At 41.0% G+C, this 17,323-nt stretch overlaps 1 protein-coding gene across 3 annotated transcripts in view; it reads left to right on the forward strand.

The window, feature by feature from the left end:
* Positions 1-16,351, forward strand: part of immp1l (inner mitochondrial membrane peptidase subunit 1) — a 38,827-nt gene extending 22,476 nt beyond the window's left edge. For all 3 annotated transcript variants that reach the window (XM_080025385.1, XM_080025384.1, XM_080025386.1), the window contains exons 2-6: positions 8,928-9,038; positions 9,135-9,223; positions 9,467-9,593; positions 15,016-15,126; positions 16,205-16,351. In XM_080025385.1, the coding sequence (XP_079881511.1) occupies positions 8,934-9,038; positions 9,135-9,223; positions 9,467-9,593; positions 15,016-15,126; positions 16,205-16,291 (519 nt within the window). In that variant the 5' untranslated portion in view covers positions 8,928-8,933 and the 3' untranslated portion in view covers positions 16,292-16,351. The remainder of the gene's footprint in view (positions 1-8,927; positions 9,039-9,134; positions 9,224-9,466; positions 9,594-15,015; positions 15,127-16,204) is intronic.
* The last annotated feature ends 972 nt before the right edge of the window (positions 16,352-17,323 follow it).

Raw genomic sequence — 17,323 nt, forward strand, 5'->3', positions numbered from 1 at the left:
CAAGATCTGAGTGATCATTGTGCTATTGCCTGCACGCGCTCCGCCTCCTCAGCTAAGCGCCCACCTGTGATCGTCTCCAAACGTTCCCTGAAGAACTTTGACCTGGAAGCCTTTCTCCACGACACTGCTGCAGTGAGCTGGGACACAATTAATACTCTCCCTACTATGGAGGAGGCCTGGTCCTTTTTCAAATCAACTTTCAGTCAGATCATCAATAAACACGCTCCACTCTTAAAATTACGGATCAAGGATCGTTTCAGCCCCTGGTTTTCAAGTGATTTGGCTGCTTTAATTCGCCAGAAGAACACCTTATGGCAGAAAGCCCGTTCCTCCCAGTCTCCTGCTGATTGGCTTGCCTTTCGGCAATGCAGAAATAAAAGCACTCAGGCCGTCAGAAAAGCTAAAGTCACTCATTTTCTGGACAAATTTGCATCCTGCGGCTCTGACCCCAGGAAGTTTTGGAAAACGGTTAAGTACATGGAAAACAAGCTCACTTCACCCCACCTTCCCGATGCAATGACCTTTGGTGACATTGTTGTTACTGACAAGTCTCATATGGCCTCACTTTTCAATCAGCATTTTGTTAACTCAGCTCATGTTTTCCCTACTAAGCCCTCCACTGCTGCTCCTTCACTTTCACCTTCACCTACAACCTCCAGCTCTGGCACTTTCTCCTTCAGACCCATTACGACCGCGGAAGTCCTAGAGAATCTCACCAAACTGGACTCCAACAAGTCAGCTGGCTCTGACGGGCTCGCGCCTATGTTTTTAAAAGCTGCTGCTCCTGTCATTGCTGTCCCCATCACACGGCTTTTCAACATGTCTCTGGAACTGTCCATCTTCCCTGTAGACTGGAAATCCGCACTTGTCTTCCCTCTCTTCAAAGGAGGTTCCAGCTCTGATCCCAACTGTTATAGGCCTATTTCCATCCTGCCGTGCCTGGCTAAGGTCTTAGAGAAACTGGTACATAAACAGCTTAGCCACTTCTTAACCTCCAACAACATCCTGTCCAACTTGCAGTCTGGGTTCCGGCCAGGCCATGGGTGCATCACAGCCACGCTGAAGGTCCTCGATGATATTGTTTCCTCTCTGGACTCCAAGCAGACCTGCATCGCTGCCTTCATTGACCTCTCTAAGGCCTTTGACTCCGTCATCCATCCCATCCTCCTACAGAGGCTTTCCAGCATCGGTCTTTCACCACACTCCTGCAATTGGTTTGCCAGCTACTTAATCCACCGAGTCCAGCAAGTTAAATCGGATAACTTCCAATCAGCCCCTCTCACCATCACCAAAGGGGTGCCACAGGGTTCGATTTTAGGCCCAACACTATTCTCCATCTACATTAACAATATAACCAGGAATGCAGGCAACTCCAAGATCCACCTATATGCTGATGACACCATCATATACTCAGAGGGCCCTTCTCTCCCCTCTGTGGCGGCCACACTACAACACAGTCTCACTTCTGTAGAACAGCATTTCCATAGCCTTCATCTTCTCCTCAACACCAAAAAAACCAAATGCATTATCTTTGACCGGAAACACGCTCCCACCTCTGTCCCAAAAATCCTCTGTGCCGACGGCTCTGAACTAGAATTTGTTTCTTGTTACAAATACCTTGGCCTCTGGCTGGATTCATCCCTCTCATTCACCACCCACATCAAGCACCTACAATCAAAAGTCAAAGCTCGTCTGAGCTTCCTTTACCGCAATAAGGCCTCCTTCACTCATGCAGCCAAACACACACTCGTCAAAATGACCATCCTGCCCATTTTTGATTACTGTGACACCATCTACAGAACTGCATCTCACTCCACTCTCAGCAAATTGGACCCACTCCACCATTCTGCCATCGGCTTTGCTACAGGGGCTCCATTCACCACTCACCACTGTGACCTCTACAACCTGGTAGACTGGACTTCCCTTCACACCAGACGGCTCCATCACTGGTTTCTGCTCATCTACAAATCCATTCTCGGCATAACACCTCTCTACCTCTCTTCTCTTCTACACCTCTCCCACCCTGCCCGTAATCTAAGGTCCAGTGCTTTCATCAACCTCTCCATCCCCACAGTCCGCACTGTCTTTGGACGCAGTGCCTTCCGGTTCGCTGCAGCCTTTGACTGGTACACCCTTCAAAACACCCTTAAACTTTCTGTCTTCATCTCTCTCTCTGTCTTCAAACTAAATCTGCATAAAATCTTAGTTGACTCCTGCACCTGCTAGTAGCCCTTCTTGTCATACCCTATTGATTAACTGTTTATTTTATTGTATTGTATTATATTGAATTTTTTTAAAGTGTATTTTATATATTTTTGTAAAAGTGTAATATATATATAACCTTGTTTTCACTTTTAGCACTCCCCTCCCTCTTCCCCTTCAGGCTGCACTTGAAAATAAGAATTATGTTCTTAATTTGCTTGCCTGGGTAAATAAAGATTAAATAAATAAATAAATAAAAATTTTACTTCATTAAGAAAACACTTGTCAATATCTAAACTCAAGTTTCTAGATATGCAATTTGAAGCTTCCTGAGCAGGTGCAAGATTGACAAGGGTATTTTGAAAATATCCACTGCATCCTCTTGTATTTGTCCTGAGATGTGCTGATACCTCTACATGGGATCATGTCATGTGCTTGGTTTTAGGTTCTGTGCGGTTCAGCAACCGTTTTCACATAAATTAACCATAAAACGATCAAAATAAAGTGCTTTATATCGGTTTCCTCTGAATACATTGTGTTTTGATCTCATATTCCAGGTGCCGATCAGTCCGTTTCCTGCAGTGGAAGTAGAGACCAAGAAGCTCCCTGCTGCAGAAGACACTTCACCTACCGAGTCCGATTTTGCGGATAATGTTGGGACACAGGTAATAGCGAAGTGATGACACTGCTTCCTGAAACTGTGTTACATTCCGGATTTTCAAAGTCATCATGTTTGTTCACAAACTACCCCATGCAGTCGTAAACTCAGATTGTTAAGTAAATTAGCAATTCAGCAGGATTTTGACTTCTCATTTTACAAAAGTATTCCAGTCAGAAATACTAAGCGGGATATAGTGCAGGAGCAGTGTAACATCGCACTGTCGTACATTTCTTGTTTTGTCCTTGTGGGGCCCTTGAAACTGAAATCAGTCTTTCAAGTTCCCTGTCAGGAGGCCAGTGTTACACACTCTTTTCTAGTCTTGCCTTATGGGGCCCTCCCGTTTTTATCTACATGAAATTGATTTAACTTCATTAAGAAAACACCTTTCAATATCTAAACTCACATTTCTGGAGATGCAATTTGAAGCTTCCTGAGCAGGTGCAAGTCTAACAAGGGTATTTTGAAAAGAATCTACTTCTATGAGCTGAAATATCTTTTTTCAAAGTTCCCTTTCAGGAAGCCAGTGTTACACACTCTTTTCTAGTCTTGCCTTATGGGGCCCTCCCGTTTTTATCTAGGTGAATTTGATTTTACTTCATTAAGAAAACACTTGTCAATATCTAAACTCAAGTTTCTAGATATGCAATTTGAAGCTTCCTGAGCAGGTGCAAGATTGACAAGGGTATTTTGAAAATATCCACTGCATCCTCTTGTATTTGTCCTGAGATGTGCTGATACCTCTGCATGGGATCATGTCATGTGCTTGGTTTTAGGTTCTGTGCTGTTCAGCAACCGTTTTCACATAAATTAACGTGTTTACCATAAAACGATCAAAATAAAGTGCTTTATATCGGTTTCCTCTGAATACATTGTGTTTTGATCTCATATTCCAGGTGCCGATCAGTCCGTTTCCTGCAGTGCAAGTAGAGACCAAGAAGCTCCCTGCTGCAGAAGACACTTCACCTACCGAGTCCGATTTTGCGGATAATGTTGGGACACAGGTAATAGCGAAGTGATGACACTGCTTCCTGAAACTGTGTTACATTCCGGATTTTCAAAGTCATCATGTTTGTTCACAAACTACCCCATGCAGTCCTAAACTCAGATTGTTAAGTAAATTAGCAATTCAGGAGGATGTTGACATCTCATTTTACAAAAGTATTCCAGTCAGAAATACTAAGCGGGATATAGTGCAGGAGCAGTGTAACATCGCACTGTTGTACATTTCTTGTTTTGTCCTTGTGGGGCCCCTGACACTGAAATCAGTCTTTCAAGTTCCCTGTCAGGAGGCCAGTGTTACACACTCTTTTCTAGTCTTGCCTTATGGGGCCCTCCCGTTTTTATCTACATGAAATTGATTTAACTTCATTAAGAAAACACCTTTCAATATCTAAACTCACATTTCTGGAGATGCAATTTGAAGCTTCCTGAGCAGGTGCAAGTCTAACAAGGGTATTTTGAAAAGAATCTACTTCTATGAGCTGAAATATCTTTTTTCAAAGTTCCCTTTCAGGAAGCCAGTGTTACACACTCTTTTCTAGTCTTGCCTTATGGGGCCCTCCCGTTTTTATCTAGGTGAATTTGATTTTACTTCATTAAGAAAACACTTGTCAATATCTAAACTCAAGTTTCTAGATATGCAATTTGAAGCTTCCTGAGCAGGTGCAAGATTGACAAGGGTATTTTGAAAATATCCACTGCATCCTCTTGTATTTGTCCTGAGATGTGCTGATACCTCTGCATGGGATCATGTCATGTGCTTGGTTTTAGGTTCTGTGCTGTTCAGCAACCGTTTTCACATAAATTAACGTGTTTACCATAAAACGATCAAAATAAAGTGCTTTATATCGGTTTCCTCTGAATACATTGTGTTTTGATCTCATATTCCAGGTGCCGATCAGTCCGTTTCCTGCAGTGCAAGTAGAGACCAAGAAGCTCCCTGCTGCAGAAGACACTTCACCTACCGAGTCCGATTTTGCGGATAATGTTGGGACACAGGTAATAGCGAAGTGATGACACTGCTTCCTGAAACTGTGTTACATTCCGGATTTTCAAAGTCATCATGTTTTTCACAAACTACCCCATGCAGTCCTAAACTCAGATTGTTAAGTAAATTAGCAATTCAGGAGGATGTTGACATCTCATTTTACAAAAGTATTCCAGTCAGAAATACTAAGCGGGATATAGTGCAGGAGCAGTGTAACATCGCACTGTTGTACATTTCTTGTTTTGTCCTTGTGGGGCCCCTGACACTGAAATCAGTCTTTCAAGTTCCCTGTCAGGAGGCCAGTGTTACACACTCTTTTCTAGTCTTGCCTTATGGGGCCCTCCCGTTTTTATCTACATGAAATTGATTTAACTTCATTAAGAAAACACCTTTCAATATCTAAACTCACATTTCTGGAGATGCAATTTGAAGCTTCCTGAGCAGGTGCAAGTCTAACAAGGGTATTTTGAAAAGAATCTACTTCTATGAGCTGAAATATCTTTTTTCATAGTTCCCTTTCAGGAAGCCAGTGTTACACACTCTTTTCTAGTCTTGCCTTATGGGGCCCTCCCGTTTTTATCTAGGTGAATTTGATTTTACTTCATTAAGAAAACACTTGTCAATATCTAAACTCAAGTTTCTAGATATGCAATTTGAAGCTTCCTGAGCAGGTGCAAGATTGACAAGGGTATTTTGAAAATATCCACTGCATCCTCTTGTATTTGTCCTGAGATGTGCTGATGCCTCTACATGGGATCATGTCATGTGCTTGGTTTTAGGTTCTGTGCTGTTCAGCAACCGCTTTCACATAAATTAACGTGTTTACCATAAAACGATCAAAATAAAGTGCTTTATATCGGTTTCCTCTGAATACATTGTGTTTTGATCTCATATTCCAGGTGCCGATCAGTCCGTTTCCTGCAGTGGAAGTAGAGACCAAGAAGCTCCCTGCTGCAGAAGACACTTCACCTACCGAGTCCGATTTTGCGGATAATGTTGGGACACAGGTAATAGCGAAGGGATGACACTGCTTCCTGAAACTGTGTTACATTCCGGATTTTCAAAGTCATCATGTTTGTTCACGAACTACCCCATGCAGTCGTAAACTCGGATTGTTCAGTAAATTAGCAATTCAGGAGGATGTTGACATCTCATTTTTCAAAAGTATTCCAGTCAGAAATACTAACCGGGGGTTAGTACAGGAGTAGTGTAATAACTAAAATTGATTTTACTTAATTGAGAAAAAGCCTGTCAAACTTCCTGAGCAGGTCAAATGTAACAAGGGTCAAGTCATGCTTGCTCACAAATTGATTATTTTCTGTATGTTCAGGTGTTTACTTCCCAAGTAACTTCCCTAGTGGATTATTCTGACAGTGATGATTCCATGGAAGTTGCTCCAGAAAAGGTAAGGAAAGTAAACATGAATTTACATAGATACTGTGAATGCCATTATATTTGTGTTTCACTTTTTATCTTTTCCAAACGATGTCAAGAAAAGTGGATAACAATACATTGACATACATTTATCACCAGCTGGATAGTGAATCAGATTCTTCAGGACCCCAGTACCATTCAGATTCAACTTTAGTTGATGAAACTGACGATCCTGATTCTCTAAAAGCTCATTCCAGTGAGCAATCATATTTCGTGCCAATGCTGAAAAGGACCAATAGTATTCTGGTAGGCATCTGAATCTCTGAATAACATAAGATAGTTGAAGTCACATTCTCCCTCACGTCTTTAACTTTTAATTTATTTAATTTAATTTAAAAAATTTGGATAACCTTGACAAAACTAATTTTTTGCAGATGAAGGATAGAGTACCAGATTTTTCCAATAGTCTCTACGATTCAACTGATGACAGCACAGAGTGCAATTCTCCCAAGAGTGAAATGGGGGCCAAAAGGCCAAGGAGAGACCGCTGCTGTCCTGTGAGTCCCTTTGTTCATAATCCTTGAAATGTCACATTACTGAATTCAACACCAGGTTTACTGCCTAGACCCTGCTTATAGACCATGTATTAGTTCTGTGCTATTAAATATTGAAAAGTGTCAGTTTTTTTTTTCACTTTTGTGTTCAACGACTTGTCAGTTGGTTTTGTTCAGGAGTTCAACCAAAAAAATGACACCATTACATCATTAATCATTACACCAGTACTCCAATAACAGCTAAGAGTTGCATGAGAAGATCAAGGAGACGATGTTTAGAGGTGCTGAGGAACACCCCCAGGCATAGTTTGATCGCCTTTTTTGTCTATTGTACAGTTTTTGTATGTCGAGGAGAATGCAGATTAACAGCAAGTTCTTCTGGTTCTCCTCAGTTTTTCACCAGCTCTGCTAGTCGCTGCAGCTTGTTATGTGTATCTGTCAGTAGTTGCTTAGCTTCATCTCTGAGGCTCTACACCTTTTTTTCTGTTCTGTTTGAAGGGAGTTGACTAGTAAAAAATAAACGTTATTCTTTGAGAATAAAATTGAAACAATGGAAATTACTAATGTCTTCTGCTAGTTTCTTTGAGCCTCGTGAAGATATAAAGACTAGAAATATGTGTGTACAAGTGGACCTCACAACGTTTTTGTGCTAGTAATATGTGTGTACAAGTGGACCTCACAACGTTTTTGTGCTAGTAATATGTGTGTACAAGTGGACCTCACAACGTTTTTGTGCTAGTAATATGTGTGTACAAGTGGACCTCACAACGTTTTTGTGCTAGTAATATGTGTGTACAAGTGGACCTCACAACGTTTTTGTGCTAGTAATATGTGTGTACAAGTGGACCTCACAACGTTTTTGTGCTAGTAATATGTGTGTACAAGTGGACCTCACAACGTTTTTGTGCTAGTAATATGTGTGTACAAGTGGACCTCACAACGTTTTTGTGCTAGTAATATGTGTGTACAAGTGGACCTCACAACGTTTTTGTGCTAGTAATATGTGTGTACAAGTGGACCTCACAACGTTTTTGTGCTAGTAATATGTGTGTACAAGTGGACCTCACAACGTTTTTGTGCTAGTAATATGTGTGTACAAGTGGACCTCACAACGTTTTTGTGCTAGTAATATGTGTGTACAAGTGGACCTCACAACGTTTTTGTGCTAGTAATATGTGTGTGTACAATTGGACCTCACAAGGTCTTTACGCTAGAAACCGGACCCCATAATTGGGCAAAAAACTTTTTGGACAAAAGTTTGGAAATCTTTAAATTTGAAGTGCTGGTAATTAAAAAGAATTTTTTTTTAGCTTCCCTGATTTTTTACAGAGCTGTAGGAGCACTGGAAAGGGTGGACCCCACAATGGGGGGAATAATGGGTGGACCCCACAATTGGGAAAGACAAGAATGTGTGTGTGTGTGTGTGTGTGTGTGTGTGTGTGTGCAGGTGTGTGCCCCTGCGTACACACCGTGAGTAAAGATTGACTTACTTTCTTCTGTCCATCCAACAGGTTGCGGCTTGAGTAAAAGTCAATAGCCTAAGTGTGGCCGGGTCTGTTTGCTCAGAAGACACACGGATAGCGTCCTCATGTGTGTTTGTGCGACAGTGTGTTTGCAGTGGCAGTGGGTGGGTGGGCAGGTTGGTTGGGTGCTGGGGGGGGGGGGGGGGGTGGTGGTTACCTTTGCGTTACTATGGTGCTGACAGAAGTTGATAACTGCTCTAATGATTGTGGTGGTAGCGGAGGCAGCGCAGTGTCAGGCACTAGTGTGGAGCTGCTCGGCTGGATGTGACACACAGCTACTGTGTTTGTCCCATCACCTGAGCGCAAGGTGTTGATTGGTCCATTCTACTCAGGATCAAAGTTCAGGGCAGTTTTCTCTCCTGTGAACTGGCCGCTCAGCCCCTGACAATGAAACACCAGGGATATGTGCCATCTTAGCACTTGGACAACTGTGACAACCCTGTCCACACCTTTAAAAATTAAACCACAATCTTTTTTTTTTTAAAGAGATCCTATGAGGGACACAAGCCTAGCATTAATGGATGAGCCACTGCATCATTTCCTCACCATTGTATGTATAAAGTATTTGATAACTTTGTACATTGGCATAGTGTCATAATAACAAGTGGTTGTGTTTTATGCTGTAGGTGGAGATGACCGGCCGTTTTCTGTGGAAGACCTTGGGGTTTGTTGGCTACACAGTCCAATATGGATGCATTGGACACTGTGCCTTCGAATACATTGGAGAGTTTGTAGTGGTTCGTATTAGTATTACGATTACTGGAAAAATGACTGATCATTTCACTGATTTGCCAAAACACTGATTGTGTGTATTTTGTTGTTTTGCTTCACAGTGTTCTGGTCCATCCATGGAGCCGACCATTGTCAACCACGAAGTTGTCTTCTCTGAACGGATGAGTCGTCATCTTTGCAAAATACAAAAGTGGGTTCAAGTCAGCGGACACAGAAACCATGTTGAAATATGATATATATATATATATATATTTATTTGATTATTTATTAATCCCCAAAAAGTTAAAAAAAAAAGAATAATTAAAAAAAGAATAGCAGTAAATTCCTATGAACATACGTCATAGATGATATGACAGATGTTTCCATTTTCTGTGCGTTAATGCAACCTGCGTCATTACACACGAATTGAATTGTGTTTATGCCTTCTTTTCAGGGGTGATATAGTCATCGCAAAGAGTCGCTCTGACCCACATATGAACATTTGTAAAAGGGTCATTGGACTGGAGGGTGACAAGGTCTGCACAAGTTCCCCGTCAGATCTGTTCAAGACCCACACATTTGTGAGTATTTTAACTTCATACCAGCCCGTATTTGTCGGAAGTGTCGTTCTTTTTCTTATACATCCTTTGATTACCTGCTTTACCAAGTAAGCTGCCTTCCTGGTGGCATTTTTTTGGTTTACTTTCTCACTTCGAAAACCACAATTTAGACTTTCTGATATAGAAAAGAGATAAAAAAAAAGATTTAAAGGAAACAGTAAAATAGAGAATGAATGAAGGATATGTCTTGAGCTTGACATAATCTCTGTGAATAATGCAAAACCATCTCTCCGTTTTTTGGATTTCTTTGTGTGTGTATGGCGCAGTCTATATGCTATCAAAGTTGTTTACATTTTTGGCCGCGCACATCCATTTTGTGTCATTGGCCAAATATCAGCTTTTGACAACACCTATATTTCCTCAGAACAGTGATAAAACCACAGAGTGAGCAGGGGTTCTGCTGCTGAAACCACTGTCATTGCTTTTCTATTACTACTCTCCCCAACGCCCACAGCTCAGGCCTGCAATCTCTCTGAAGCCTGTTAGAGTTAGTGCCAGCCGAATGGACAGACTGATGGGTGGGCGGAGGTGTGTGTTTGTGTGTGTGTGTGTGTGTGTGTGTGTGTGTCAGTGTGTGTGTGTGTGTGTGTGCTTGTGTCTGGAAACCAAATCTTGCGTTTATGTTGCATGTTTTTGAATATATTGTGTATTTTAAAGACTATGACTGTTGAATGAGTTCAGCAACATACAATAACATAAGGCCAAGTCTGTTCAACAAATCAAATAGGTCTTAAAGCGGTTTCCTCTTCTGCTAGCCTCCCCTGCACATACAGTACAGAGGACTACACTTGTAATAGGTGATATTTTTGCGTTTAAGTCTTCTTTAAAGTGTCCATCTAGTGGCTTCTTTATTCTGGTTTAAGTAATGTTAACTGCAATGTTAAAAAAATGGATGTTTGAGAGAACGCCTATTGACTTTAATTAATATGGGATGCTTATTTGTCGAGACTATAACCAATCAATAGATGGCGATATCTGAGTGGCCTATAGATTATTTCAGGTCACTTTGTTAATCTGTATTCATTCATATGTTATAATTAAGATAATGCCAATACTAATTATGAATTTGGATGAAGTGATTGTGAACCACAAATCAGGGTTTCCTAGACTGATAGTAAGGGCTGATTTTATGTGATCTTTATAAACCTCAATTGCCCTTTGTCGAAGAGGAATATTTCAAATTTTAAGTTGTCAAAAATCATAATTAACTGCAGTTTAGTGAGTTGACATTGTAAAAGAAGATCTACTATTACTCATGGCGTGACAAAACACAATTTAGTTCAAGGGCCTCAGTTAACTGAACTGAACAGTTACCCTATGTGGAGAATTGAACAGTTCAACATACTTTTTTTCATTATGAATTAATTTGTTGTTGTTCTTAAACTTTTCTGTCTTTTTTATTTAAATTTTTTAGTAAATGAGGCATCGTTAAGTCTATTAAATGTCAAACTGCAATATCACATCTTGTAGGAGTCCAAGGTGACGTCTGCAGATTGAATTTTCCATCCGATAAACATTCCAAAATTCAAAGATATTACATGTACGCTGATACGCTGAACACACATTTCAAAATGGTTCGATTAAACGACTAAATTGTTTAGTCAATTGTTAAAATAGCCGTATATAGATTATTCGTCTATCTATTCGTTAAAGTTTTAGATTCTGTTGTACATTGTTGTACAGTGCATTGCTCAAATATTGCCACCACATCCGACTCTTTGTTTTTTTTAGAAATGCTTTGGTTTTGTGTCATATATGCTGCTGACATACTGCTTACATTTGTATTTGCTCCTAACATTGTGCCATTGTATCAAAAAATAATAATTTGAAATGGTTTTAAGCCAACAAGTTGGTTGTAGTCATTTCATGTGATCAAATGATGACTTTTCAACCACAGTGAAACAATGCAGGGCTGGGAGTTTGTAAACCTCTTTGTTCACTAGTGCAGCAAATATACTTGAATTGTCTTTTGGTATCTGTTGGTAAACAGGAGTGGGGCTCATTATGCAGGAGGAATAGAGGGATGGGGTGGGTCAATTCCCTCCCGTTGAGACCGCATTTATAGGCGGTCTAGAAAGTGAGCTCATGTCTATTTTTTTTTGTCTTTTCTTTTTTTGCAGACATCTTTAAATATACAGACATTTTCACATGTTGTATATTCATAATCCTTTCCTACAGTTGTCACAAACCAGGCTAGTGAAAAGCTTTAAATAACCATGGCATTAGTCTTTAAAAAGCTGATTGTCACCAAGCATTTTTTTTTTAAATATCACGCACCCTAATAGATATTCCCAGGAGCAGAATCTCTGGCTTTATGTGACAGTTTTTTGAGGTGACTGAGAAAAATCCCCCATTGTTCACATAAGTGTTTGCGTTCCCTCTGGGAGTCTTTTGGGTTCCCCAGAGGATCTATGATGTGTTTGTGTGTGACTATTAGGATGGTGTGAGGCATTATGGGTAGACCTGTAAAGATGGATTTTGGGAGGCGGTGTTTAGACCCTGTCATCACCTCCTTTTATTTTCTGTCGCGACAGACAGGCACCATCAGAGATCCAACAGCATACTAATTGCCCTGTCACCTTTTTAAGTAATCATTGCTGTTTCCTCGCTGTTGTGTCAAAATAATGACTCTTGATCCCTACTATTATAACATAGAGAGCGATAGAGGGAGAGAGAGCTATAGAGTGATAGTGAGAGAGAGAGAGGTGAAATATCCCCATACGTTCTGTGTTCTTGGCAGTGAACGTAGACCGAGTGATATGGTGAAAGGTGAACTCTATAAGCCTGTATGTATTTAAGCTGAACTTAATTCCCCTGACTTCAATCATGTTTTCATAATGAGCATGTAACGTAATGACGTGGCTGTTAAACAAGACACCTCGGCGGTGAGGAGAGCTCCACTTTCAGTTTCCTCTTGACACGTCTCTGACAGGTACACAAAGCCTTGCGTCGACCCAGCCCCTTTCAACCACAGGACGGGAGCAACGTCTGCCATCCATCACAACCAGAGCCCCCCGGCACTGCAGATTAAAGCCACTCCACACACATCTAAATACTAATACACCTCTGTGTTGTGTTGGTCCCATCCCTGGATCTTTTGAAAACAATATCTGTCTAGTTGACAGTTGTATGTGTTCCGCTGTCAAAATCGCACGTTGATACTGTTTATCTGCCAAAAGGACGAATGCCATGGGTGTTTCCTGCACCGCCCCTGTCTGCAGAGACTGAGAACTTCATAAACGCGTTATTTATGTGCTTGCAAAATATCAGTTTTACAGTGTTATGGCTAAAACAGGTGCTTGAAAACAACAGTTGTCTTCGAAGAGCAGTGTAAAGGATGGCGCACTGCAATTCAGTCAGCAATTCTCGACAACGCTTGTTGTGAAAATCTCACAATCTGTTACCTGTACATGTGTGTGTGTGAGCGGAAATAAATCCGGTGTTAATACACAGCCTAGGCTCTGTAATTTGGTAGGTAAATAAAGGGGGCGCACCATAGCTAGCAACATGTCTGTTTACATAGCCTAGGCTGTGTATTACCATTGGATTACACACATTACAGCCATGAGCGGATCGTAGGAGATATTCACTGATTTTGGTTTACCTCCGATTTACTAATTTATACCTTGTTCACACACCTGCAACTTGCAAGTTGATATGGATAATCTCTCAGCCCCTTTCTCGCCACAGTATACAGCAGGGTCAAGTTTCAAATGTCTTCACTTTCTCACTTGTCTGAAATACTGCCCGGTTGATCCTTAAAGGGTCTTTGTCTTTACTTAGATTTGAGTTTCTCTACGTGGGTCGTTTGATTTATCAGACTCAAGATCAAAGTGCTTGCTGTTGTTGATCGGATTGATTGTACTCAGTCTGGACCCTCAATAGAACAGAAGTGACGCCAAAAGCCTGTGTGTGTGTGTGTGTGTGTGTGTGTGTGTGTGTGTGTGTGTGTGTGTGTGTGTGTGTGTGTGTGTGTGTGTGTGTGTGTGTGTGTGTGTGTGTGTGTGTGTGTGTGTGTGTGTGTGTGTGTGTGTGTGTGTGTGTGTGTGTGTGTGTGTGTGTGTGTGTGTGTTCTGACGTATCTTAATTGAACTCCTTCGTCTCCAACGAAGATTATGCTTTTCTTTCTTTTTCTTGAGAAACAAGGGGGTTATGATTTGGCATGAAGATGACAAATGGTGGACGTTTCTTCTTTCCTGTGCTTGGGAGCCAGCATATGTCACCATGTTAATGAGGTGTAATGGTGGGAATCCAGCATGCTGACATATGGTTCTCAGATGACTCCTTTAATGATATTCATTTGTGTCGTCGTTATTCAGTGCGTTGTTTACCCCATGTTAGGTCAACATGTCACTGGCTCGCGATTATGTCACATCATCTGTCTCAATTATGGAATATGAAACAAAACGCAGCGTCTCACACACACATTAGTATATAGGGCCGAAGACTCTCCAATCAGAGGGCCAGGTGATGGGAAGAAGAAGGGATGAGAGCAGCAGCAGTGACGTCACCTCGCAAGGCGGATAATATTCAGCTTTTCCTCTATTCATGTTATTGTCTCTCTCCCTTCCAGAGGACTTTTGCCGTTAAAAAGTTAGGCAACACAAAAATAGACTCGCGGATTGTGATGCCCATTATGACAATATAATGTGTTGTTGATCCTGTCTGCACATATAGGGGGGACAGCGCACTTAATTAGGGCCTTGACAAGCCTACTCTCCTAAAGTGATGAGATTAATCATAATTGGTGTCACTGCGAATTAGAGTGCGCTCGGATGACCGCCCCACTGGCAGGTCGGACCGCGGTGGAGACCCTTGGACACTGCTGCTAGCCGCGGCTTAGCCCTCTCCCTGCTCTCTCTCTCTCTCTCTCTCTCTCTCTCTCTCTCTCTCTCTCTCTCTCTCTCTCTCTCTCTCTCTGCACCCAGCTATATCTCAGGCCTCTCTCTCTCTGCCCAGCTATAACTCAGGCCTCTCTCCCTCTCTTGCATTACCCTGCCTGGGTAAGAGGGGCGCAGATCTCAGCCAACAGCCTAATGACCCCGTTTGAAGTTCTTCTAAATCCCCCCCGACCCTGCCCGTTACCCATGACCCCTCTCCTAAGACGGTTCGGGGTTAAAGAGGGACAGGCAGGTTGACGTTAAGATAGGTTGAGGAGTGGAGGGACGGCTTATAGGCCACTCGTTGGGGTGAAGGGGTGTGGTTTAGGTAAAGGTTCGCACAACATAATAGGTCAACTCACATTTTACATGTTAAACTAAAAGGGGTGCTGCAAATTAAGATATTTGCTTTCGTTTAGGTCTCTCTGTTGTGGGGGAGAAACAGTATAAATGTTAATCTTATTTTTTTTGCCCTCTTTTCATGTGTGTGGTGATGTTTCTAGGTTCCAAAAGGCCATGTCTGGCTGGAAGGGGATAACCTTAGGAATTCTACTGACTCAAGGAGCTATGGCCCAATTCCCTATGCCCTCATCCGAGGGCGTGTTTGCTTAAAGGTAAAAGGGGAGGTGCACCGTATGTTGCCATGTTTTTTTTAAGTGTTTTCTTGCTGACTAGTTCTGATTATATATTTATGATTATCATATATGGGGTTAGGTGTTGAGCTACTGGCCAAGCCATCTACAATGTCTTCCTTTTTTCTTCATTTGGTCTTTCATTAGTCCCTTATGGCCATTTTAAAGACAATTCAGATATCTGAGTCAGTTGGAAGTTCAAAGCAAGTGTGTCTGAATGACCAACGCCTGGACAACATATTGTCTAGCTTTCCATTCTGCTGTGTTGTCATGTCACTGGATGTCATAGCAACCATGACCCTGGAAACAGGTCAGCCAACCTTCTGTCCATCTGATTGGACAACGCCACTCCACTGGAGACCCTATTACGATAGCTGATTAAATAACAAATATATTCTATGATGTCAAACGCATCATTAAAAGCCATATTAGCAAATGAGGTGCGATAGAGTGTTGCATATGATATTTGAAAGCATTTAAGTGGGAAGGTGAATAGGGTAACATTTTCAACTTCTAAATCTTCATGAAACATTACGCGTTGACGATTAAAATAAAATAATATTTTTTTTGTATTACAATTTTTGGTAAATGTTTGTATAAATATGCAAACTTGGCAGATTTTAGACACCTTTTTTATTTTATAAATCAAAAACTACTATGTACAGGTCTTTGAAACGCATTTCCGTCATGTTTTTAAGAACAATTTCTATCAGATAATTAACAACTTATGAACAAATGCTTCTGTTACAACCTTCAAAATAGTGCTAATAATGATTATGGAAAGTTTAGTAGTGATTTTTGTTTCAAAGTATTGAAAAAAATAATATTAATATTGATATAATGGCCATTCAAGATGGTTGTACAGAAGAAATACAAACAGACAATGTATAGTAAAATAAACAACTAAATCTAGATGTGAGGTCTTTTATTTATACTAGTATGAAAGAAGACATGTTATGGGAGTAAGTGCTTGGAAACAAGTTTTTTATGCAGTGTCTCCCCTTTATTTGTTATTACGTCATTTAACCCATTGTTTGTCTGTGCTCTTTGTCCAATACAGCTCTGGCCACCGCATAGTTTTGGGAGCCTCAGTGAAAGCCCGACCCAACGGATCATTAATACTCAGACTGACTCAGACTCAGATTGACTCACCCCCTTTGTCTAACCAGAATGCCACGTTGTTTTGAGTCATTTTTGAATAAAGCTGATATTTATATTAAAAAGAGTGCTTATTTTTGAATCATACTACCTTAGGCACGCGGACCCACTGAAGTGATTTTCTTAAAGGAAAAACACAACATCTATTGAATAATTTGACCGTCTTATAAGTGATAAGAAGACTTTGTCATCTGGGGCTGTACTGTAACCTTGCAGCGCTGTAGGAACGATATTGCGTGAGCAGCGAGAAAAAGCCGCGTCTCTGTGGAACTGCTAATGGGAGAGAGCGGGCAGAGGCATAGATGAGATGCACAGGGTTCATGTTGGGGATCGTGTTCATTTGGTAATAACACACACACACACACACACACACACACACACATACACACATAATGTAGTTATTATAAATACAAAGAGCAAATCATAAATCTAATCATACCCAGCATTACATGTATTTGGATGGATAATGTAACTGTGTATTGAATTGCTTCTGAAATGTTTGTACATTGTTACTTCATACAGGCATATCTTTCTAAATCGACAAACCATGACCTCGGGAAAGACATGTCTCATCCCCTTTAAAGAAGATGTTATTAATTTCATGTTTACCCTTTCTTAGTTTTATGGTAAAACAAAAGCTCTCTTTTTGTTTAATATTTCATTAGGCTGCCAAGGCAATTGAAAAAATGTTAACATTTCCCATTTAACCATACAATATTAATAAGCACTTAGTAAGGGCCTCGCTCACCACTGAATACTGTGTGTGTGTGTGTGTGTGTGTGTGTGTGTTTTGTGGTGCGTGTGTGGAACCAAACCCGAGTCTCACACTCAGTATGTTACATGCACTTAAGACAGGGTTATTGTCAGCTATCTGAAGTAACCAAACATCATGTAATCGGGCTTAAGAATTGAAAGAAAAAATGACAAACACGGCTACTGTAGAACTCTGATGGAGAAACCTGACTTCTTGGTCATATATAGGTTAAACCAGGTGTCTAACAGGATTTTAAGAGGAGCGCAT

This window comes from Ammodytes marinus (assembly GCF_949987685.1).
Source record: "Ammodytes marinus genome assembly, chromosome: 1".
NCBI lineage: Eukaryota > Metazoa > Chordata > Actinopteri > Uranoscopiformes > Ammodytidae > Ammodytes > Ammodytes marinus.